Genomic DNA, 26,265 nt, shown 5'->3' with positions numbered 1-26,265 from the left:
ATGGTGCAAACAGCGAATTTCGTTGTTTGCGCCATGCAAAACGCACATCGCGATGCTCATTCCCATTTTGCGAGTCAGTAACCTGGTTACCGACTCGCAAAATGGGAATGAGACTCACAAATAGGAAGGGGTGTTCCCTTTCCTATTTGCGATTCGCATCACGATGTAGAATTGCTTTGTGACCGCGAACGCGGTCGCAAAGCAATTCGCAGTTAGCACCCATTCGCAAAAGGGAAGGGGTCCCCATGGGACCCCTTCCCCTTTGTGAATGGCCCTGAAAACATTTATTCAGAGTAGGCAGTGGTCCAATGGACCACTGCCTGCTCTGAAAAAATGAAACACAAACGTTTCATTTTTTTGTTTGTGTTGCAACTCAAACTCAATAAAAAAAAAAAAAAACAGCTTTATTAAAAAGCAGTCACAGACATGGTGGTCTGCTGTCTCCAGCAGGCCACCATCCCTGTGAGTGCTGCGAATCGGAAGGGGGTCGCCATTTGCAACCCACCTCATTAATATTAATGACAGGGATGTGGAATTCCTATCGCCCGGGACATCTTGTTTGGGGTCAAGGGCAACAAGTTTTTATGTTTGTTTTGTCCTTGGGACAAGTAGGCCCAACCCCCTGCAGCACAAACCCTTTGGCTGCCTGTTTACAGAGCTGGAACTCTCTGCAGTTGAGGTAATGTGTTTCCTAAAGATAATGCTGTTCGAACTTGTATTTATGGTTCATTATTTGAAAGTCTTCATTATTAGAGTGAGTGCTGTAAATAAATGTTTTAAGGTCACACTTCACTACTGACGTTGGTTCCAGTACAACAAAAAAATACGTGTACATACATGTTTGAAAAGTTTAGGCTAAGAGGCTAAGTATAATGCTCCCAGAATGCTCTCTGATTATATGCAAATGAAGTGTCATTTAGTAAAATGTGTTGATGCATGCTAGTATTTCCCAAAAATATTTCTAATGGAAAATCAGAGTAACCATTTTCAACACGATTATAGGAAGCATAAAAATAAACAAACACTGACAAAGCCAACTGATCTGACATATTTTTATAAGTCTTTTAGTTTCATCAATGCGTGTCTTGTTTTGACATGGCTTTTGTAACACTTTATTGTTGTGGGAGCTACCAGGCCCTCAACATTGTAACAAACACTGGCAAAACCCCCCCAAAATGTTTTTGAACTCTAAAAGCACACGTTGCCACCAGCGGCATAACAAAGGCCCGCAGCCGCCCTCCAGGGGGCCCCTTAAGCACAGCACCTGCCCTGAGTGAGTCTGGAGAGGGGGCTCCTCCATGTTCTTTGCAAAGGGGCACCCTCCAGTTTCGTTACGTCACTGATTGCCACTGTAGTTCCTGACACTGAACAAAACTACTTTGTGTGGCAATATGCTCCTTGTGGAAGAGCAGAATGCGATCACTCACAGTAAAGCCAGCCGAAAGAGAGAGAAATAGAAGTTTAATAAAAACAAAATGTCTTTGTTCACACCAGACCTAATTAGGGACCAAGACCCACATGTAGGTAGCTTTTTGCATGTCGCAAACAGCGACTTTCGCTGTTTGCGACATGCGAAAAGCACATTGCGATGCACAAACCCAGTTTTGCGATTCAGTAACCTGGTTACCGAATCACAAAACGGGTTTGCGACTCGCAATTAGTAAGGGGTGTTCCCTTCCTAACTGCGACTCGCAGTGCAATGTAGGATTGTTTTGTGAACGCGGGCGCAAACCAATCGCAGTTTGCACCCATTTCAAATGGGTGCTAACACTTTCACAAAAGGGAAGGGATCCCCATGGGACCCCTTCCCCATTGTGAATGTCACTGTAAACATTTTTTCAGAGCAGGCAGTGGTCCTGCGGACCACTGCCTGCTCTGAAAAAATGAAACGAAAACGTTTCATTTTTGTTATGCGTCTTGTTTTCCTTTAAGGAAAACGGGCTGCATTACAAAAAATAACTGCTTTATTTTTTCATGATTATTCATGAGGTGGGCATTTGCGAAGCCCTTGCGAATCACAGATGGTGTCAAGGACACCATCCTACATTCGGATTTGCGACTCGCAATTTGCAGGACACAAATCTGAACCTACCTACATGTGGACCCAAATTTTTAAAGAAAGTCACAAAAGTGCACCCAGGGTATATGTCGTACCCCTGTAAAATATTTGTGAACTGTATTTTAGCATGGGTAAATACGATGTGTAGATTTGCTCATGTGAAAATCTATTGAGCATTTGCAAGTTCATTTTCCCTCCAGCCACTTTCTTCCCAACTCTGGAAGAAGTTCTAATTCTGCTATTGTCCGGAGTAAATGTCCAACCTTTCTTATTATGGGAAAATATTCGAGAGAAGCTGGTAAAAATCTTTAAAACATGCAGGTAAGTAGGCTTGCAGACTCAAAGGCATTCCAGCCCTGGAACTATTGCTTACTGCTTCCTCCAGCCCCAGTATGCAGATCTGCAGAAAGGTGGCAAAATAATGAAATTGCTACAGTAGGAATTGAAACTTCAAGTATTCAAGCCCTACTATGGTAGTAGCCCTGGCATAATCAGAGAGGCTATTAATTGCTGCCATAATTTGTCGCCACACTAAATGGCACCAAAGGGACAAGTAGATCTTTTTACAGGACAAGTAGATTTGAGAAGCAACCTGTCCCCTGGACAAGTAGATATTTTAATAAATTCCACACCCCTGAATGCGGTGGGTCTTTGCGACCCCCTTCCGATGCGCAGATGGTGTCAGGGACACCATCCAGCATCCGATTTTGCGACTCTCAAATTGCGAGTCGCTCAGACTCGCAATTTGAGTCGCAAAATCGGATTTTCCTGCATCTAGCCCTATGTGTTGTATTCTAAATGGCACTCCTGTCAACAGAGATCACTTAACTGGTAAAAGAATATACCACTGCAAAATGTGCCTTTATCTAGAAGGTGTAGTAGTGAAATAAAGTTACTAATTGTATGTGGCGTTCAGATGGGATTGAAAAAGTCAGGTTGCTAGACCTAGCCAACTACTCAATGCCGTTTGACTTTTATGAGGTTATAAGGAAGAACAAGGGACCACGCAACTTGCTATTGTCAAATTTGATAAGAAAATAATCATGTTACATGAAGTGAGTTTAAGAACAAGTTTTGTATTAAATTGCTCGTATTTGTAATTACTGGAACACAAGGTGCACGGAGTACACCACTCACCTCCATATTTAAAATCAGTATTAGAAACATTTGAAGAATCTCAAATACCCAGTCTTTTGGACAAGGAACTTCCTAGAGAAGACAAACCTAAATTGCTCGAACTGCAGTGCCTGAGAGCACAACACAGAGACACAAAAGGCGCAATATCAGACCATGTTAAAAAGCCATAAAGTAAACAAGCAGGAAATGCTCCAAAGTCTTTGGAAAAGCATCAAGCTGCTTAAGCCTGTGCAGTTTGTCCATCACCAGTTTCAGCCTCAGAAACGCACTCACTTCCTGGACTTAGCAGCCAACCACCCTACCAACAAGCGCACATGCAACACCCAATCCTCATACTCCTTACATGCCTTAAACACCATACCTCTTGTCAGCTTTGTTAATTGGAGATTGGCGTCCTGGCGCAAACCGTGTAACTTGAGGAATGTGAACCACCCTACTTGCTCCTCCCACAAAATGAGGGCTACAGCCACATCCAACATGGTCTCTGTGGACAGTGTGATTCACGCACGTGTGGTACTGCCTAGTGAATTTAAGCAATATGGTTAATAGATGCCACAAAACTAACGTCTTAAAGTTAAACAGCTGTAAAGTAAACAAGCAGGAGGGAGGAGGAGGCAGCTGCAAGCGCTAGATGGTGTGGAGGGCTTGTGCTGCACTTTGCCAATATATTACAGATTATACAAACATACATGTGCACTTTGCTGTTTCGGGCAGCTAATTGTCTTGGTAGGATCTGAGTCGCTCTCTGGAATAAGGGGTTGGTATTAAAAGCTGTCTCCCACACTGCAGTTGTGTGCAGTGCTTAATTTGTAAATAAAGAGGTGCCGGTGCTCAAAGCCCTTCTCTTAAACACGAGGCTGCTGTAATTAAATCTACCAGCACTGAATACTGAGGCAGCGTAATCCTGAAGCCATCTCGGGCCTCTTCAATCCATTTACGGCCACCCCTGCCCCTTCAGCTCATCCTGCAACTTTCTGCTTTCTCCCTTTATGACGCTTTTTAGTTTTTCTTTCTTTCCCATATGTGTCTTTTGCTCGCAGCAAATGCCTGAGGTAGAAGAACAAGCCCCGGCCCTCACAAATAAGTGCCGGTGCTCAGCACCGGAAACAACAAGCACAAATTAAGCACTGGTTGTGTGTGACAATCATGGAAAGGGAACAGAATTAGGTCAGGAAAGCGAGCCCTTCGACATGGTCGACTACTGCTTTCTTAGCCAAATTATTAAAATATGCTCACGTCTGAATGATGTCACAGACTTTTCGTTTCCAGACATATAACACGTTGTTTAGTTTAATGGGACCAACACCTCTGAAAAAAATCACTTGTAAAAGAAAAACCCTGGACTCCCAATTGTCTGTCGTCTATCGGTAGGAGGGAAGGGCAGCTGCAATTAATTTAGCAGCTTTTAGCCAGATTCTGCATCAAGTATAGGCTGTGAATGGGTTGGGGGAAAAGACAGGAGGCCGCTTCCTCGCAGCACTCCTTCTGTGCCAGTTTCTAAATCCTGCCCCCCCCCACACCTCTTTCGAACTCTAGCACTCACCTCAGCCCAATAATCACCTGTCATCAGCTCGGTCTGCATGATAGAGATGGACCTGGGGGTTTGGGAGAAACATATACGTAATTGCGTGCGCAGGCTTACGCTGTTTTACCACAATGCATTATTTGTTTATTCAAAGGATGATTTTTTTTGCCCACCAGAAGTTGATCTTAGCAGCTAATGTCTTAGGAGTTACAGTTCTACATAGAAGTGTAGATTTGGGGACCTCTCACGAGACCCTTCAGGAAAGCAGAAGTCATAAAACATTGCGCCTCTCTCAGAGATGGATTTTCATTTCCTTATTAGTTTTACCCCACAGCCTGATGCGAGGGAGCGAGCGTTTGCGTATGTAAAGAGATGCTCTGAATCTAAAAATAAAGTTCCTGAGCCGGTAGTAACATACAAACAAGATCAAAACTGGGAGGAGGGCGGGTGCGGGGATCTGACAACACGGACAGCATGAGGAGGGGAGGTTGGGAGGGACTAAAGGCAACACAGACAACATGTGAATGAAAAGCGGGCTGTGGGGCTGCGCTGCGAGATATGCAGCAGAACAAGAGCAGGAACTAACAAAAGAATCCGAGGCAAATGAAAAAAGTAGTGCACCAACACTAATGTATATGGCCGATCGTGCAATAATCGGTGTAACAGGGTCAGTCTCCAGAGTGAGAACAAAACATACAAAAGGCAGGACAAACGTAAAGCATTTACCAAAGAAACCAAAATAAATTTTGAAAGGCAGGCCAAGGAATGAATGAAAGTGGTGGGCATGTGATGGGCGTGGTGAAAGCCCACAGAAGTAGATTACAGCATGTCGAGAGAGAGCGCATGTGTGCTGGCTTGGCTTCACCTAATCAAAGGGGTGCTAAAAGAGAGGTGGAAAAAAAATAATAATAAAAACCACACAACAGGGTTTTACAGAACGCAGGGTTTGAGAGGTGTCTGAAATGTCATGGACACAGTTTACAAGCAGGTTAGTAAATAGTTTTCTGAGCACCCACAACCCTTGCACCATGAGGTGTTTGAAGAAAATTAGATTTATCCTCCTTGAGCAGTGACACTTAAACTTAATCGACTATCAGTTCACCTTAACACACGGTTCCCTCCTCAAGGTAAGCAAGATCTAAAAGTATTTAAAGAACAAGCCTAGAAGGACCAAAATCAGAGACAAATTAATGAGGTCATAACTTTGCAATCATGCCATTACAAAGTTAATAACCTTTGTATTTCTGTTATAGTCTCTATTGGGAGGTTCTGCAGTTCTGTCAATGGCAATTTTTGATAAATTACTTCTTAAGAACTTCCACTGTTCCCCTGTCTTTGAGCGGCATCTTTAGTCTGATTTCTCTTACTAACATTTTAGGAAGCATGGCCTGGACTCATCATGTATCTTGTAGATTGTACTGTTCTACATAGGTGGGGTTGCTTACTCACTTTAAATAACTGAACGCAATTTGCTACAATGATGGGCCTCAAGCTCACCTTTGTTTTGAGACGCAGCTGTGAACCCTACAACGATGATGCTGAACCAATTTTGGATGATAAAGGGATTTGTAATTCAGGTGACTCAGTACAAAGAATTTGGAGCATTCTGAAAAAAAATCAATACAAATATTCTTTTTTTTTAAAGAAAAATTGGGGGACTTAAAATGACCACAATGTACAGAGTTCCTATCTGGGCCCTGGTTCACTCCCCCGTCTGCCCACTCTAGGGAGCTGAAGTGGCATCACATTCAGTGATCCATTGTGGGACATCAACACAGAAAGGAATTCTCAACTGATCTGGCTATAACAGCAAGGTATCAAACAATGAGGAACATGGCTGTGTGTAGAAAGTGCGCACTACCAAAGGCTTTTGATTAATAGAATACAGAGTTCATGACAGCAAAGTCTCTTCTTGGAGAAAGGGAGTGCTCAAGTGGTTAAACACCCAGCCACAGGGTGTGAAAAGCTGTTGCCCATATGGGTTCCAGTCCATGTAAATGATGAGAAAACCACGGCACATCACATGATCGTAGTATGGAACATTTACTATTTAATAGTGTTTCAGGAAAAACAAAATATCCTGATTCAATGAGATACAATCATGAGGTTGCTTGTAGATAGGTTCCAGAATGGTAAGAAAACAGCCGACACGTGTTTCGTCATTCTTGACTTTTTCAAGGCTCATTTGTATTTTGAAAGGTAAAATCGCGTGAAGGGAGTTCCATATTCCAAGCAGGTTTAACAAATTCGATCAGTATGTCAGAAAGATAGACGGAATCACAGGACCATGATAAGTCTGTTGCCGACACGGCACTCGGCCAAAACAACTTATCATGGTCCTGTGATTCCGTCTATCTTTCTGACATACTGATCGAATTTGTTAAACCTGCTTGGAATATGGATACATTTTAAAAGCACTCTGGGACAATAATACAAGTTAAAACTGGATAAGAATTCAAAGCAATTTTACAAAAAGGTTTCATAGTTCTCACTAATGTAAGTTTTTATTATGGTTATGGCAGTGGTGCATAGGACAGGTTACATAGTTCAAATCTGCATGGGGATTACTGGTGTAATTTAAAGCTTATTGGGCACAGGTTATAATAGGAAAGAAGAAAAGACGTTTGCAAACATTTCTGTCAGTTCTTTTCCAAAGAAGCGATAAGAACAGTTAAGGCAAATGGCCTATTTTTAAGGAGTTAGTGCATAGGTTGGTTTTATTGTCAAGATAAGGGTTCTCCTGTAAGCATATCTGAGGAACATTATTATATTGGTGAAGACGGCAATTCATTTTTCTGATTCATCCACTCGAGACATAACGTAATATTTATTATACTGCGCAATACATGTGGTGTCAATATTTCAGTACGAGCTGTAAGAACAGTATATTAATGTAGACAGTGTATTGATGTGGCGCCTGAAAAATGAACTGATCTCATGCTAAACGGTGTGCGGGGTTGTGAAAAAAAGAGAGCTATTGCTCAGTAGGTGAACTGCTAACTGTGTAAAATTTAACGGCCTCAAATCCCAGATTTTCAACTTGACTAAATTGAGAGATTCTAAAGAACATGATGGTACTTCACCATGCTCATTTAGTTAACTGTTGCATTACAGATAAGCTAGAAGTACTTCAGTTCAGAGCAAATTCTATCCAAGATACTAAAACACTTGGATATGGTTTAATAGACGAGGGTATAGGAAATATAGCAATTTTGGCTGAGCATATAGTGTACATAAAAAAACAAATTAATTAAGTACTGGCCCACTGAAGGCACTGTTAAACTATCTTGGGTTTTCAGAGTTATTCCCAAGCTCCTCTTCAGAAATGTAATACAAGTCACTCAATAAAATTGAATGTAATAAATCAACACAAGAGCAAAAGATTACATAACTATACTTTAAATTCAAAAAGTCTAAAAAAGTCTAAAAGTCTAATCATATGTTTATAGGACATTGGCTGTGTGATTTACATGGTAAATGGTTTGAGCTTTGACAATCAGAGGCAAGCTAGAGCCCCGACTTGGTTCCCCATCATGTATTCAGTGACCGAGTTGGTTGTATGTGTGTCTGGGAAAGGTACAGTGCAAGGATAGAACAGTACTGTGCAGTGCATGTGTGGTTAGTACATGTACTGGCTGTATGTATGCATGAGAGGAATACATTACAAGAGAAAAGTAGTGCTGTGCAGAGGATGCACATGGAAAGCATGTGCTTTGAATATGTGTGCTTGCATGAAGTACAATACATAAAGGGTGAAGTGTTGTGCAGACCACCCAGTGACTGTGTGTGCTGACAGTGTGTGGTTGTGGAAAGAGCAACACACCCTGGTTAACTATAGAAAAGCTTCAGAGCGGAACAGTGAGCGCAGACAGAAAATGTGTGTGCTGAATGCATGTGTATATAGTAAGGGTACAATGCATGAAGATAGAGTAGGAGGCTGGCCTGGTTTGTAGTGGGTACCAAAGGTACTTACACCTTATACCAGGTCCAGTAATCCCTTATTAGTGAGATGTAGCCAGTGTCTAGAAGCCAGGCTGTCTAGTGGTAGCTGTAGCTGAGCAGCCAAGGCTTATCTAGGAGACATGGAAAGCTCTTGCAACACCACTGTAGTCACACAGTACTCACACACATGAAAGAAAATACTCAGAGTTACAAAAAAAAAAATACAAAAAAAAAAAAAGGTACCTTATTTTGGTGACACAAATATCAACAATACCATAGAGACTATTCTCCCATAGGAGGTAAGTAATATACAAAGTGCATACACTAGAATGCAGAAATAGCTGTAAAAACAGTTAGAAAACAGTGCAAATAGTGAAAATCACAATAATTTGCAATGGGCCTAGGGGGAAACACAAACCATATACTAAAATAGTGGAAGGCGAAAGTTGGTTTCCCACCTAGGCAAGTGTAGTGTGTAGAGAGGCACTGAGAGTGTAAGAAAACACCAAAGGTAAGTCATCAAACCCACCCCAGAGCCCAGGAAAACAGGAGTAAATCACAGTAAGTTTCCTGAAACACACATGAAGTCATGATTGAAGATTATGCAAGAACCAGAAGAGACTGCAAGACACCAACGATGGATTCCCGGGACCTGAAGACCTGTGGGAGAAGTGGACCAAGTCCAAGAAGCAATGATGAGTCCAGGGAGAACAGGAGCCCCTGGTAACCCAGATGAAGGTGCAAAAGAAGAACCACCGGTGAGAAGACAAAGTCAGTTATGCGCCCAAAAAGACAGATGCGGGTTCCTGGTTGGTGCAGATGTCCCACGCCGGTTGGATGATTGCAGTCTGGTTTGTGTCGCTCGATTCCGCCAACAAGCCTGGACACTCACAGTTACGGGAAAATGGCGGTGCCCAGGACCTGGAAGGACCTGGTGGCCTCTACCCAGGAGGGGGAGACAGAGGGTGCTCTCAGCAACTCAGCGCCCTCAGAAGACCAGGCAGCGTGCACAGGAGTCCACAGCACAGGGACAAAGAAGGTGCAAATGGAGGCCCACGCAGCACGACACAAAGGGATCCCACGCAGGAGGAAGCTGTGCATTGAAGGAAGGAGTGCTGGGAGCCTAAGCATTGCTGTGCACAAAGAACTTCTTGGACGGTCATACACAAGCCTTGGCAACTGCAAGACATGCGGTGCACAGAGTACTGTCTTGCTTGGGGAGGCAAGCTCTTACCTCCACCAACGTTGGACAGCTGGACCTTTGGACTGTCGGGGCCACTTTAGTCCACCACCCGTGTTGCTGAATCCACGCTCGTCGTCTGGAGAAGGCACCCACACCACCGGTCGTCGCTGAAGCAGGGAAGTGACTCCATCACTCCATAGGAGATTCCTTCAGTTCTTCTGGTGCAGGCTGAATACAGGCAGTCCTCTGAGGATGCACAACCTGGAAACAGTTGCAGCTTCTAGCAGGAGCTGAAGATAAAATATTGCAGAAGTCGTCTTGGCTTCTTTGTTGCAGTTTGTAGAGTTCCTGGAGGGTTCAGCTGAGGTTCTGTCAGTAGAAGAAGTAAAAGATGCAGAGGATTCCTGCTGGAGTCTTGCAATCCGAATCTGAGGAAACACACAGAGAAGATAACCTAAACAGCTCTGAAAGGAGGAATTAGCTAGCTACACAGGTAAGTACCTATCATGGGAGTGCTCGGACGTCACCTGCTGGCACTGGCCACTCAGATGCTCCCACAGTGCTCCACCACCTTGGAATCCAAGATGACAAAACCCAGGGACACTCTGGAGGAGCTCTGGGCACCTCCCCTGGGGTGGTGATGGGCAAGGGAGTGGTCACTCCCCCTTCCTTTGTCCAATTTCACACCAGAGCAGGGACTGGGGGGATCCCTGACCTGGTGTAGACTGGATTATGCCAGGCGGGCACCATCTGTGCCCTTCAAAGCATTCCCAGAGGCTCTGGGAGGCAACGCCTATTTCCAAAGGGAGACGGTGTAATATCCCTGTCCCAAAGGAAATGCTTAGTTCTGCCTTCCTGGGCTTGAGCTGCTCAAGCAACAGGAGGGCAGAGACCTGTCTATGAGGCGGCAGCAGCTGGGGCTGCCTGAAAAACCTCAAAAGGCTGGTATGGCAGTACTGGGGGTCCACTGTGGAGCCCCAGAGTGCATGAAATTGTAAAACCAATACTAGAATCAGTATTGGGGTACAATTCCCAGGTGTTAGACACCTTACATGGCCCTATTCGGAGTTACCATTGTGAAGCTGGACATAGGTATTGACCTATGTCCAGTGCACACGTAAAATGGTGTACCTGCACTCACAAAGTCCAGGAAAATGGTCCTAGACGACGTGGGGGGAACCTCTGCTAGTGCAGGGATGCCCTCACACACCAGTACTTGGCACCCAGCCTTCAGGGTTGGAAGGCCTGCCACATAGGTGACTTATAAGTGACCTTGTGCAGTGTAAATGGCTTTGAAATGGTGCTAGGACCATTTCACACAGGCTGCATTGGCAGTCCTGTAGAAGCCTTTTCATGTGGCAAAAGAAATGCTGCAGCCCATGGGGATCCCCTGGAACCCCCATGCCATGGGTATCATATACTAGGGACTTATAAGGTGGTACCAGTATGCCAATTTGGGATGGAATACAAGTATGAAGTGACAAATTTGGGAACAGAGAGAGCATAAGCACTGGGGTCCTGGTTAGCAGGAACCCAGTGACACAGTCAAACACACTGACAAACAGGCTAGAAATGGGGCTTGCCAAGACTAGTACAACCTTTCACGAAGATGAGAGCACTGGAACTATCAAAGTCCGGTGGGGAGGCCTGCTGTGATGGCTTCTTGTGCGGGGTGTGGGGGATTCAGCTGTGCATCGATCGGGCCATCACCCATGAGCAGGTTGGTTTGGGCAAACCCCATATGCCAGGAGAGGACTGCTGCAGACTGGGCCGTATGTTAAGCGCTGCTGTGCAAGTTTTGCTACAACCATACTGCATCACTGCAGTGACCCTGGATGCCAGAAGGGGCCACTGGTAAAGTTACCACTTCAAGAAGTGCCAAGACTTGTGACAGTCTGGGCAGGGGTGCTTGCGCCAATATCACCATGTACTGCAGTAACCCCGTATGTCAGGAGGGATTGCTGGTAACAACGTTGCCAAAGGATTTGGGCTGCTGGCCAAAGAAAAGGCTGAGGCTATGGTCTGCGGGTCTGACCTGCACTGGGAGGGAACTGTCCCCGACTCAAAAATGAGGACTGTCGGAGACACCTTGGATGATGTTGCACCTGCACTGGCTCCTGTCAAGAGCTGAAGAAATGATTCTCTTACCCCACACCACCCAAACCCACCACGCCCCCACCCATTGAGCAGTCAACTTACAGCATTTGCACAAGCAGTGACTGCCCTGACATTTGAGAGATCTCTGGCAGCGCCACTCATGACAAAGTCTCTGCTGCAGGTGGCTGCCACGTGGGCTGCAAGGAGCCCCTCTTCTCTGAACTAAGCAGGCCTCATGAATGTACTTTAGAGGTACCTTCTGCATCACCAAACTCTTCTGTGCTGCGAGAGTGGGTAAGACACGAACTGGGCCAGTTGGGCCCCAGCAGACTCGCTGCTGATGGTTCTACGGCTCCACAGAAACTTTTGACTAAATTCCTAAAGAGTCAAAGCGAGAACTCTGGCGCACAGCCTGATAGTTTGCCTTTCCTGATACGGTCACCAGTGGATGAGGAATAACACCGAACACGTTACACGAAGGAGGCTGGGGAAGGGATTTGCCGGACAACTACTAGAGCCCCGACCTCAAGGAGAACTGTATTGTTGCTTTTGAATGTTGTAATTTGTTGCATGTGTAAACTACTACTTTTCTTATAAAAGCAAGTATTTCACTTGACATTGATTTATTGTTTGTACTGTCTGCACTTTTAGTTATGAGTTGTGTTCACTAACCTGTACCTACTTTCTCTCTTGCCCCCTCACCACTACAGGAAGCATGGACAGCTCAACCACACTTACCACTGACAGTAAAGTGTAGAAGGGGCACTTGGACCAGCTGAGCAGGAACCATAGTAGGTCGGGTGCCGGGATGTCAGAAGTAAAAAGTCTCAACCACCAGGGTTGGGCCCTGTGGCCCTCTGAAAGTGGTTGTGACACCAGGCATGTGTTCAGAGTAGCAAAACTCTGTTCTAAATGCAAGCGTGTTCATAGCTTTTCACACTAACCCCCTGGTGATGCACTCTCATATTGCTACTACTAGCCAACAAGGCGGCTCAGCAAGCTAAAATGCACCACTGAAATCTGCAATGACTGAAATTCACAAACCTGAATCTCGGCAAAGCAGACTTAACCTTCCAAATTTATGAGGTTGGTAAATTGAGCATTATGTAAAGGTATCATGTATTATAGTCAATGCTTGTAGAGGTCAGAAAATAAGTGTGAAGCACCATTTGAAAAAAAGTAAGTTATTAGCTCTGCCCTGCAGACACAGCTTTTTTGTGAGATGATAAAGTGAAAGACACCCCTCCAAGAATGACTTTAGGCTTTGTATGTGGAGACGCGCTCTAGAATTCAGTGTCATGCAGGCTTCATTCACGTTGTTTAATCTGCTCTGATGTTCTCCAATAATTTGGGGTTGTAAAATGTTATCCAACAATTGTATCTACAATGAAAAGCTATACTTAGATTTTATTTCAATAGCAACACGAACAGCTGCATTTTATTGGATTTAGAGCAAGCACACAAGATATTCATGAAACAGTATTCTTGGCCTGGGTGATTCTTTTAAGCAAAACATTTTTTAAGAGGACAATCATTTATTGCAAGGATCCGCTTTTTCTGTAGTAGTGACATTGAGGAGGAAACGATTTCGGTTTAACTACAACATTTAGCACAATAGCAAATATTGTTCAGGCCGCTACCAATTCTTGTGTGAACACCTATGTACCTTCAATCGACCTCACTGACAAATGTACGGGAGGGGATAAAGCATAAAAACCTCTGACTTTTTCGTTTGCCCCTACATTTTCACACACTGCTTTAGATTGAAGGAGCTCCTCACAGTACAGCGTGTTAGTCATCGTGAGTAACATTAGATTGTCCATGAATTGGAAGATTTGGCTACGTAGTTAAGAACGTACCTTCCAAGTGTAAAGAATCTTGCCACTTCTTTCAACATTCACAATGTGTGGTATTTCCGAGTTCGTTTGAAAAGTATCTGGAATTATAAAAACACAACCATCACTTTACTGCAGTCTCAAGTATGTACTATTTATATTTTGCCGGTTGAAATGTACTAGTGCACCAAACTTAAAATTAAAAATGCATTGAAATTAACAAGAAAAAAAAGCATACAATTAAAAATTCAATTTCTCCTTCACATGAAGTATGTTAGCATTGAGTTAAGGTCAGCACAGGACTATATTGATCTCCTAATCAATAATGGCTTTAAATTCGAACTTAACCCAAATCTGATGAAGTTCTGAAGGGACCTAAAACTGGCCTTTTTTTGGAACATATCACACATTACAACACTTACTGTCTTCGTATTCACAATCAATGCCATTTTTTTGCATTGTACTGTTATTATATTCTTTATCAACTGCTCCAATAACAATGTGTCTCTGTTTGCGTTGTACAAATGTGTTTAATGCATTAACCCCTTTGCTGCCAGGCCTTTTGCCCCTCAAGTGGGAAGCCTTTTTTTGGCTATTTGGGGTAGTTCGCTCTTAGGCCCTCATAACTTTTTGTCCACATAAGCTACCCGCGCCAACTTTGCGTCCTTTTTTTTCAAACATCCTAGGGATTCTAGAGGTATCCAGACTTTGTGGGTTCCCCTGAAGGAGACCAAGAAATTAGCTGCAATACAGCGAAAATTTCGTTTTGTTTTTAAAATATTGGGACAAAAGGGCTGCAGAAGAAAGCTTGTGTTTTTTTCCCTGAAAATTGCATCAACAAAGGGTTTGTGGTGCTAAACTCACCATCTTCCCAGCTTTCAGGAACATGGAGACGTAAATCAGAAAACCCCATTTTCCAACACAATTTTGGCATTTTACAGGGACATAACCAATTTTTACTATTGTTTGCGCTTTCAGCCTCCTTCCAGCTAGTGACAGAAATGGGTGTGAAACCAATGCTGGATCTCAGAAAACTAAACATTTCTGAACAGTAGACACAATCCTGAATTCAGCAAGGGGTAATTTGTGTAGATCCTACAAGTGTTTCCTACAGAAAATAACAGCTGAAATAAAAATAAAAAAATGAAATTTAAGTGAAAAAAAAAAAAAAAAAAATTTTTCTCCACGTTTTACTCTAACTTTTTCCTGCGATGTCAGATTTTTTTTTAAGCACTATACAGTTATGTCTGCTGGACTCTTTTGGTTACGGGGATATATAGGGCTTGTAGGTTCATCAAGAACCCTAGGTAACCAGAGCCAATAAATGAGCTGCACCTTGCAGTGGGTTTTCATTCTATACCGGGTACACAGCAATTCATTTGTTGAAACCTTTGTATTTCCAAAATGGTCACAAGATAAGGTGTTGAGAAGCAGTGGTTATTTGCACATCTCTGAATTTCGGGATGCCCATACTAGCATGTGAATTACAGGGCATTTCTCAAATAGACGTCTTTTTTACACACTGTCTTACATTTGGAAGGAATAAATGTAGAGAAAGACAAGGGGCAATAACACTTGTTTTGCTATTCTGTGTTCCCCCCAAGTCTCCCGATAAAAATGGTACCTCACTTGCGTGGGGAGGCCTAATGCTTGCGACAGAAAACACAACATGGACACGTCACATTTTTATATTGAAATCTGATGCGTTTTTTGCAAAGTGCCTAGCTGTAGATTTTGGTCTCTAGCTCAGCCGACACCTAGGGAAACCTACCAAACCTGCAAATTTTTTAAAACTAGACACCTAGGGGAATCCAAGATGGGGTGACATTTGGGAGGTTCTCACCAGGTTCCGTTACCCAGAATCCTTTGCAAACCTCAAAATCTGGCCAAAAAAAAAAAAAAAAAAAAAAAAAAAAAAAACGTATTCCTCACATTTCGGTGACAGAAAGTTCTGGAATCTGAGAGGAGCCACAAATTTCCTTCCACCCAGCATTCCCCCAAGTCTCCCAATAAAAATGGTACCTCACCTGTGTGGGTAGGCCTAGTGCTTGCAACAGGAAATGTACCAAAACACTATCTGGACACATCAAAAATATCAAATACAAAACTACCTGTTTTTGCTGGGGCGGGAACCTACATTTTTGGTCCTGGGCTCAGCAGCCATCTAGGGAAACCTACCAAACCCAGACATTTCTGAAAACTAGACACATGAGGGAGTCCAGGGAGGTGTGACTTGGGTGGATCCCCCAATGTTTTCTCACCCAGAATCCTCAGCAAACGTCACATTTAGCTAAAAAAATATTTTTTTAAATCCCACATTTCTGGGTGGGATCGCCGCCTTGGGACAAATTTCCTACCACCCAACGTTCCCCTCAGTCTCCCGGTAAAAATGATACCTCACTTGTGTAGGTGGGCCAAGTCCTTGTGACAGGGAAGAACCAAAAACATGTTGAAATTGAGGGGGGAAACCAAAGCGGGTCCAAAAGGGCAGTGTGAAACAAAACATTTTTAGGCTGACAAGTGCAGCAGAATTTTTATCGGTATAGATGAGACAGTGTTGGGTAATAGGACTTTTGTGGATTCCTGCAGATTCCGGAAGGTTCCATCACAAAAATGTGGGAAAAATGTGTGATTTCAAGCTAAGTTGAAACTTTGCAGGGCATTTTGGTAAGAAAATGGTGCGGGGTGCATGTGAATCACACCACCCTGGAATCAACCAGATGTTTAGTTTTCAGATGGGTCTAGGTCTTGTGGATTTTTCTACATGGCAGCGTCCCAAAGTCCAAAAAGTGCAGCCCCCACCATTCCAAGTGGGACGATTTTGAGAGTTACCAAGCTCTCATGGCCCAAATAAAACCAAAATCCAAAATAATCAAATGTCCTCTTGCTTGCCGTGGGATAAGATGTTTTAGTGTGCGGGGGGAGAGCTGAAAGACTGTTACCCCCTTCAGTTGGGGTGGGGGCATAACCAGGCCCATACTGGTTGGTAGCCACCACCCCACTATTTTTTTTTGTTTTAATTGCCTGGTATTAAGTAGATTTTCTGCCCCCCCCCCCGGGGTGTGGACCGGGGGTAATTGCCCAATCTGCCCACTGGTGGGCAGAACAACTTTGGCCCCATTTATTTGGGGTGGGGGTGCGGCCATACCTGCACCCTTTTATTTTGAAAAAAAATGTTCCCTGGTGGGCTTTCTGCCCCTTTGGGGGCAGATGGGCTTTGCAAAAATAGGCCGATCTTCCCCCAACTTCTTTGAAGACAACAACCTACTCGACCCCTCTCAGTCCGGATTCCGAGCCAACCACAGGACAGAAACAGCCCTCATCTCAGTCACAGACGACATCAGAACTCTGATGGACAACGGAGAAACAGTCGCCCTCATCCTCCTCGACCTCTCGGCTGCCTTCGACACCGTCTGCCACTGAACCCTAACATCCCGCCTGCACTCCACCGGTATCCAAGGACTGGATCACCTCTTTCCTCTCCAATAGCTCCCAAAGAGTCTACCTCCCTCCATTCCGCTCAGACCCCACCGAGATCATCTGCGGCGTCTCACAAGGCTCCTCGCTCAGCCCGACTCTCTTCAATGTCTACATGAGCCCCCTCGCCAACATCGTACGCAAACACAACATCATCATCACCTCCTACGCCGACAACACTCAGCTGATACTTTCCCTCACCAAGGACCCCACTGGCGCCAAGACCAACCTGCAAGATGGAATGAAAGACGCCGCAGAATGGATGAAACTCAGCCGTCTGAAACTGAACTCAGAAAAAACGGAAGTCCTCATCCTCGGAAACACCCCGTCCGCCTGGGATGACTCTTGGTGGCCCACGGCCCTAGGCACCGCACCAACCCCCTCAGACCACGCACGCAACCTCGGATTCATCCTGGACCCGCTTCTCACCATGACCAAACAAGTCAACGCCGTATCATCTTCCTGCTTCCTCACTCTCTGCATGCTCCGTAAGATCTTCCGCTGGATCCCCTCCGACACCAGAAAAACTGTGACCCACGCCCTCGTCACAAGCCGCCTGGACTACGGAAACACCCTATACGCAGGAACCACCGCTAAACTCCAGAAACGTCTGCAGCGAATACAAAACGCCTCCGCCCGCCTCGTCCTCAACATACCCCGCAACAGCCACATCTCCACCCACCTGAGACACAATGTGATGCTATTGATTAAGTTTGACCAATGACTTTGTGTTTCACCACTGCGCATATTAGTTGCTCAATGTTCACATTTAGCACATTATATGTTTTGTTCAGCTTAGCCGCCTATTGGCTTTGACATTGCATTAGCCATTACATTCTGTATTCTGCCTATTGGCTTTGACATGCTGTATTCAGTCTAGCTGCCTATTGGCTTTGACATGATATTAGACATTGTATTTTGTATTCAGTTCAGTTGCCTATTGGCTTTGACATGAAATTAGACATTATATTTGATATTTAGGTTAGCTGCCTATTGCCTTTAACGTGGAGTTAGACATTGCAGTTGAGAATCCAAACTGTATTTTTCCAAGCTGTGTTTTTCCACAAGATGAACCAAGCTGTTTTCTTCGCACAGTAGACTAGACCTGATAAGAGAGGGTACATTTGGTGTTTTTCCTTCCTGCTCAAGCTTGGGAAGAGGAGCAGTCTAGGAGATCTGGCCAGTCTCCAAAGGCTTGCGTAGTTTTCCCGAGTCTGAGAGGAGGGGACACGCTTTTGTAACGGATGACTCGGGCTTCAGAGAATTAGATTCGAATCTGCTTGACTTCAGGCTGGAACTTGGTGCCAGTTGCCAGTCTCCCGTGTGGGTAGATAATCTCTTTCTCGCAGTTGACCGGAGTCATCAACTTGCAGACCCCAGAAAGATGAAGCTGTAAACAGTTTCTCACACGGTGAAGTATTTGTTTTGATTTGCATTCAATATCTTATAAATATAACCTGCTGTAGACATTGCAACTGAAAAGTACTGTGATATATTTTGTTTTCATTGCTGCGATACTTTTTGTGCTTGAAATCTATTAATTCGTCTCCCACAAACTTGTGGTTTTAGAGGAATTAACAACAATAAAGGTCTTCTTTGAACTTAGAAGTGCATTCTTGATATGTTCTGTAAGCTCTGATTACGAGATAAGAAGGAAAGCAGAACATTTTGGTACCAGAAGTGGGGTGAGAGTCGAATTATAGATTTCTACGTGCACAATTTAAAAGTGTCATTGTTTTTTGTTGTTTGGAGAATTACAGAAGCACGGCAGACCATGTTTGAAAATGCATGTGTAGTTAAACTGCCTGATGGTGCTTTGAGAAACATGTTTTGTGGTGATAAAGCATATTTAGAAAATGTGCCTTTTGAGAGCAGTGATGTTCCTTTTGTTTTTGACAGAAGGGTTTGGATATTTTTATCTGCTTACAGAGAAATGCAGGAGAAATGTAGGCAGTTGGAACATGAAAATGAGAATTTACATGAGCAAATTAGCCAGAATACATTAATTCAAGATAATGCTGAAAGTTATAAAAATGCTGTTTTAGAAGAATCTTTCTTTTCCCATTCCAGTAATGAGGGGGTTAAGACAGCTTCGAGCTGCTCTGAGCCTCTGTGTGAGCCAGGTTTTTTGGCAGTCAAAGTGCATTCCTTAACTGATAACACGAAGAACGATGAGAGAGCTCAGAATGTGATTTACGAGTTACCGTTGCAAAATAAAGTAAAACGAAAGATTTTCAAGTTTTTTACTGTTTGCATTAAGCAAGAGACACCGAGTTTCATTAGCTTGTTTGATTTTTGGAAACAGAATAGCCCTCATCTGAGTGAAATTCTAACACTTTGGTACAGAGTCACTGGGAAAAATGATATGCAGCTGCGCGCTTGTGATTTGGCAAATGAAATAATTCAGACTTTAGGTTTCTGCGCAGTGCAAGAGGTAAATACTGATGTACATGTAAATCATGAACAGGGACAGAAAATAGTGCTCCTAGCTAGGGTCATACACTGGATCTGGTACCTGCAAGACAGGGCTAGAGTGCCACAGGTTAAAGAGTCACCAGTGAAATTGAGTGCACCATTTGAATTTGTGTCCATTGAGGATAAAAAGCATGTTTGTTTGACTAATGATTAATTGACTGAAATGTTATTTTCTGGCACAGGAGAAGGACCAGCGTTGTACAATGTGTGTCAGATTTTAAAGCAAGAGTTACGTGAGATGTGCCGTTTTTACACTGATTCTTGGTTCATTGCCAATGGTTTAGCCGTTTGGCTTTCCACATGGCTTGCACCTAACTGGTTCAATTTCCTTGCAGATGTTAAAGAGAAAAATTCAGAGAGAGAAGTGTTCACCCAGAATTCTGACTTAGTAGGGATGGCTAAGTGGGTGCACCAGAAATGTGAACAGCTGGGAGAAAAAGCTACTTACAGGTGGGCAGAGAGGAGTGAGATGCACATTCCCCTAGATTTGATAAAAAACTGTGCAGCACGCACAAAAGCAATCTGTCATGCAAGCAGTCACAGAGCAGTTGGGGAGAGGAAAGTTACCAGGACAGAAATGGCAAATTTATCAGGTTTTAGGGCAAGTGATTGCTGTAGATTACCAAGAAAAAAATCAAAATTATGCTGATAACTAGAAAAGAATCTGATTCATTCATACAAATTGGAGACAGAATGGCCCAAATTGTCAAAAATGCAGTGAATGGAGGTTTGGTAAAGAAGGAGTCTGCCCCAGCACTTCTGACAGTGCAAGAAAAGGGAAGCTGTGGTGCAGCAGATAAAAACCTCAGTGCTGATGTGTGGGTTGAAGCCCCAAGTGACCCTCCAGAACCTGCAGAAATCATAACAAAGGGCCCTAAAAACGTCCTGCTGATGACAAAACAGGGAAAGGAAGAGAAAGAGTACATTTTAAATGACAAATGTTATTTGCAAGAAAAGTCATACTTGTTTCTTTTGCAGATCCTACCACGTTTCGCCATTGTCCCTGAGTGTGCTGTGTGGTCCCCCTTCGGGTGTGTGCGTGTGGGGTCGGGGAAGGGACCGAACCCCCAACCTGAACCTGGCTGAGTAAAGTACAAGCACCATGGATCCATTTTGCGCAAATGGCGCCTTCAGTTCAAGTTCAACTTGTTTGATTGCATTCTTCTACTGGAACTAAGCAACTTTAACAGTTAACTGTCTGTTTTCTCGTGTGGAACTCTGACTTTCACTTACATTCCTGCAAACCTTTCAGGTGGACCGTGCATCTTCACATGACTAGAACTCATGCCACATCAAATTGCTATTCTAGAAACACTGTTGAATTAGAGACACTATAATCTCATTCAGAGTATAAAAGTTTTAGTCTTTTCTGTGTAGATGTATCTGATGTGAAAGGTTATGAGATCAATATGTTAATCCACTTCCATTGCTTTACAGTGATTGCTTTGATCATTCAAATCTGACTTGCTGATAATGTTTTTTTTTGTGCTGATGTTTTTTTTGTTTTGTTTGAAACAAGAGATATGTGAAACAAAAATTCATTGGTCAAAGGGTGGAATGTGATGCTATTGATTAAGTTTGACCAATGACTGTGTTTCACCACTGCGCATATTAGTTGCTCAATGTTCACCAGTAGCACATTATACATTTTGTTCAGCTTAGCCGCCTATTGGCTTTGACATTGCATTAGCCATTACATTCTGTATTCTGCCTATCGGCTTTGACATGCTGTATTCAGTCTAGCTGCCTATTGGCTTTGACATGATATTAGACATTGCATTTTGTATTCAGTTCAGCTGCCTATTGGCTTTGACATGATATTAGACATTGCATTTTGTATTCAGTTCAGTTGCCTATTGGCTTTGAGATGACATTAGACATTATATTTGATATTTAGGTTAGCTGCCTATTGCCTTTCACGTGGAGTTAAACATTGCAGTTGAGAATCCAAGCTGTATTTTTCCAAGCTGTGTTTTTCCACAAGATGAACCAAGCTGTTTTCTTCGCACATTAGACTAGACCTGATAAGAGAGGGTACATTTGGTGTTTTTCCTTCCTGCTCAAGCTTGGGAAGAGGAGCAGTCTAGGAGATCTGGCCAGTCTCCAAAGGCTTGCGTAGTTTTCCCGAGTCTGAAAGGAGGGGGCACGCTTTTGTAACGGATGACTCGGGCTTCAGAGAATTAGATTAGAATCTGCTTGACTTAAGGCTGGAACTTGGTGCCAGTTGCCAGTCTCCTGTGTGGGTAGATAATCTCTTTCTCGCAGTTGACCGGAGTCATCAACTTGCAGACCCCAGAAAGATGAAGCTGTAAACAGTTTCTCACACGGTGAAGTATTTGTTTTGCTTTGCATTCAATATCTTATAAATATAACCTGCTGTAGACTTTGCAACTGAAAAGTACTGTGATATATTTTGTTTTCATTGCTGCGATACTTTTTGTGCTTGTAATCTATTAATTCGTCTCTCACGAACTTGTGGTTTTAGGGGAATTAACAACAATAAAGGTCTTCTTTGAACTTAGAAGTGCATTCTTGATATGTTCTGTAAGCTCTGATTACGAGATAAGAAGGAAAGCAGAACACACCTGCACTGGCTTCCCGTCAACAAAAGGATCACCTTCCGGTTCCTCACCCACGCACACAAAGCCCTCCACAATAAGGGACCCGAATACCTCAACCGTCGCCTCAGTATCTACACGCCCACCCGTCAACTTCGCTCCGCCAACCTCGCACTCGCCGCCGTCCCTCGCATCCGCCGCACCACAGCAGGTGGGAAATCCTTCTCCTACCTGGCAGCCAAGACATGGAACTCCCTCCCCGCCAACCTCAGGACCACCCAGGACCACCCTGCATTCCGGAGGCAACTCAAAACCCCCTCCCCTTAGCGCCTTGAGACCCTCACAGGTGAGTAGCGCGCTTTATAAATGTTTTTTTATTTGATATGGCCAACAGTAATGGGCCCACATGGGGTGCTACCCTTGCCCAAGGGCCCGCTCCCCTTATGCGCAAGTAAAAAAAAAAGAATTCCTGGTGTCTAGTGGTTTGTGACCCCCCCCTTGGGGGCAGAAATGGCCTATAAATAAGTTTGCTCCCCAAATATAAAAGATGTTTTTTTAAAGTTATCCCTGGTGTCTAGGGGTTTTCTGCCCCCAAGGAGGCAGAAACGGCCTAAAAATAATGTGGCCCCCTCGGGAGCAGTCCTTGCCCAAAGGGTCGCTCCACCCATGTCCATTTAAAAAAAAAAAAAAAGGAAAAAATCCTTCGTGTGTAGTGGGCATTTCTGCTGCCCGCAGAGACATGAAAGGAAAGGCCTTTCATGCCTCTGCTGTCACCCTCCCCACGAGCAGAATAGAAGTGCTGGTGACATCATCAGACATCACTGGGGGAGGGGGAGGTGTCAGGGTGGAAGGGGAAGCGGTTCACCCTTCAGCCCTGATCTGGGGGGGGTGGCCCTCGGGGGGAGCACTAGCGCTACCACCAAGGGCCAGTAACCGGACATAATGGTTACGTCCGTGGCGCATGAGGCGCTGCCATGGACGTAACAATTACGTCCATGGCCGGCAAGGGTTAATAGCTGGCATCATCTGCCACTGAAATGTTTGCAAAGAATATTTCTACACTACTGCAAACAGTGTTAAAGTACTAATCACCAAATCATACTATCATGCAACTTTTTGACAAATAAGAACTATTTTACGGTAGGCACAATCCTGGGGACAAATTTCTCCAGCCTCCTCTACAATCTTTTTGACCTCCTGAGATGCAAATTGCAAGGAAAGGGTCAGGCACAAAATGAAAACCGATGTCACTATAACAATCAAACGGAAGGCAACTGAAAACAGCAGCTGCTAATTTTGCATTCTTTTGATCATAACTTTGCCAAGGAATGGAATGCTGCAATTTTCTTTTTGGGTCCAGACCATGATTTTTGCTTTGTTTCAACAAAACATATCTTTTTCTACTTTGCTCATTAAACAGACACTCATCAGTTCAATACACACAAGCGGATACTTAAAAACGGTCAAGGAGAGTTCCAGGTGTAACTGTATTTGTGCAATACGTAAGGTTAATTTACTGAAAATGAAAGCTGATTTTTTGCCTTAATCTCATTTGAATGTCCTAACTGATTGTTAGACCTCTTGAGGGATCTTCTAGCGTTGCGCTCACCAATTTTTAACAACAGCCAGTAGAGTCACAACTACTATGGACAATACTGTGGGAGGAAGGGTCGGAAATATGGCTTCGGAGGCTTGGATGGTCATTAAGTTTTGTCTCCTTTTAATAGACAATATGGTGATATATAAAAGAAAACAATATATAAGTAGTTATTCTGGGTTTTATGGGTGGGGGATGTTCAACTTCTGGAGAGAGTGTTGTCCTCATTGATCTGGACAGACGTTGTTTATTTTTATCCTTTTTTCTGCCAGAGTATATGAAACTCTTCTATTCGGTTCCTTTTGCCTTTACCAAAACACCAACAGAGTGAAATGTGCGTTTCTTTTGTTACAGGGGTCTCTAAGTCTACCCCAGGTTTCATATAAGCATGTGGAAGAGAGGAAAAGGACAAACACGAAAGAAAAGTTGGGGATAACCAAAAAATTGTCTCCTCTTCTTGGCGGTGTAGGGTGAGGGTTAGGCTTGGGGTTGTGATGTGATGCTATCTCCGATTCAGTGGTATCATGCACTCTGGAGCAAGTCTTCTTTTCCCTTCCCCACAGTGGCTTCCTTTTTAGCCCCCCTCCACCCTATTTTTCCCCCCTGGTACAGGCACTCACTGCCGTGGCTACAGCTCTCCTAAGCTGTTGCGGGATTCACCAGTGTCTCTGGCATAGCCCAGCATTCCGCCTCAAACCACTCCTTGGTTAAGGTTATGACTAGGTTTCTATTGGCCAGTAGAGATACTTAGGCCTAGGGCTCAGGGAGTCTCAGCCCAGGCGTCAAGGCGAAGAGAGCTGCCTGTTTGGGACTGGTAGGGCCTAGGGCCAGAAATGCTGCCCAATTTTCCATTTATTAGAAAGGAACTTACTCTCTACACACCCATCAACGTGCACACACATTATCAGCAAAGACATCCAACTCCTGCATCACAAACTGACCTCATACAGAGTGCAATGTCTCAACCAACACAAAACCCCATATACCACACCTATACACATATCCACCACAACTACAACAGTAAAACACCTTCATTCTCACAGCAAACCCAACTCTGTCCATTTCCACCAACACAACCTGCCATTGCCCACACAACACAAAACCACAATATACAGTACTTTCACCCATCCAGATACACACTCCCTGTTCATACAAACCAACAGCACTATCCTGTATTTGTTGCACACAGACCCCCTTTTATTAAAGCAATACCTAAACCCACCCTTCAAACACACCATCTACAAACACCCTTCCCTCACTTCACCAATTACACACAACCATACAATCCTCACACTCCACCACACATATTACCTCTTCCAGTCACCACAATGAACACAAACTCCCCTGACACACATCCATCCCTTCTTACACATATCATACACTCATCTCCAAAACTTAACACCCCCTGTAATACTCTAATACCACTCACCAGCACTAACTCACATACAAATCCTTCACAGAAAACCACTACATCAATATCCCCTCTCACTATTCCACAAAACCAATACAGACCACACACACACACATCAGCACATCAAAATATAACAAACTTTTTTTTATACTTTCCGCCACCCCAATCCCACCCTCATGACTACACAAAGAAATCAAATCCTGTCCAATCTTTACCCTTACATTCTCACTCTTCACATCTACCACAAGCACCCCAACACAGCAACATTCATTCACCCGCCTCCCATCTATTGCACAATTTAGAGCCTTACATTATGATCCACATGCTCCTCCACCACTTCTAACCCATACTCCTTCCACACTAAACAGACGCAAACAAAATAAACAGGCCACTCTTAACAACTTCGCATCCCCTGGTCTATTACATAGTAAGTCTACCCTACAAAAAAAAGTACACTCTTCATGTCTCTCTCAGCCACCAAGTCCACCACTGACACACACAGACCCAACAAAATGCCTCCTAAGCGTGCTGAAAGAGGAACACTATATTGAAAAACAGGACTATTGTGACCCTCACACAGGTATCACAACTAACACACCTGCCACAAGCTCAAAATATACTGCTCACCCTTCTCCTAAACAAAACACCACCACTAACACACTTTTTCTAAACTGCCAGCTCATAAATGCTCGATCACTCTAAAAAAAAAAAAAAACAGCACTACATCTACGACCTGCTCAGACACACAACCTGACTATTCATAACAAAATCATGGTTGGGAAATGACATGGCCCCAGTGCTGCATGAAGCCGTTCCTCCAGGCTATCAAACCATCACACAAAACTTTATAAGCAAGAGAGGAGGTGAACTAGCTATTATATTCAAGCAAGCAATAAATCTCAATAAAACAGACAACATTTCCATACATGGGTGCAAAGCCCTCCTCAGCAAATGCCACCCTACTGCAAC

General features: G+C 43.9%; 1 protein-coding gene across 1 annotated transcript in view; it reads right to left on the bottom strand.

Moving 5' to 3' along the window:
* GSAP (gamma-secretase activating protein) overlaps window positions 1–26,265 on the bottom strand; it is a 646,974-nt gene that overhangs the window by 572,846 nt on the left and 47,863 nt on the right. The window contains exon 2 of the mRNA XM_069229679.1: window positions 13,803–13,879. Coding sequence (XP_069085780.1) covers window positions 13,803–13,879 — 77 coding nt within the window. The remainder of the gene's footprint in view (window positions 1–13,802; window positions 13,880–26,265) is intronic.

This window comes from Pleurodeles waltl, chromosome 4_1, assembly GCF_031143425.1.
Source record: "Pleurodeles waltl isolate 20211129_DDA chromosome 4_1, aPleWal1.hap1.20221129, whole genome shotgun sequence".
NCBI classification, from domain to species: domain Eukaryota; kingdom Metazoa; phylum Chordata; class Amphibia; order Caudata; family Salamandridae; genus Pleurodeles; species Pleurodeles waltl.
This window is presented reverse-complemented; position numbering and strand designations above follow the sequence as displayed.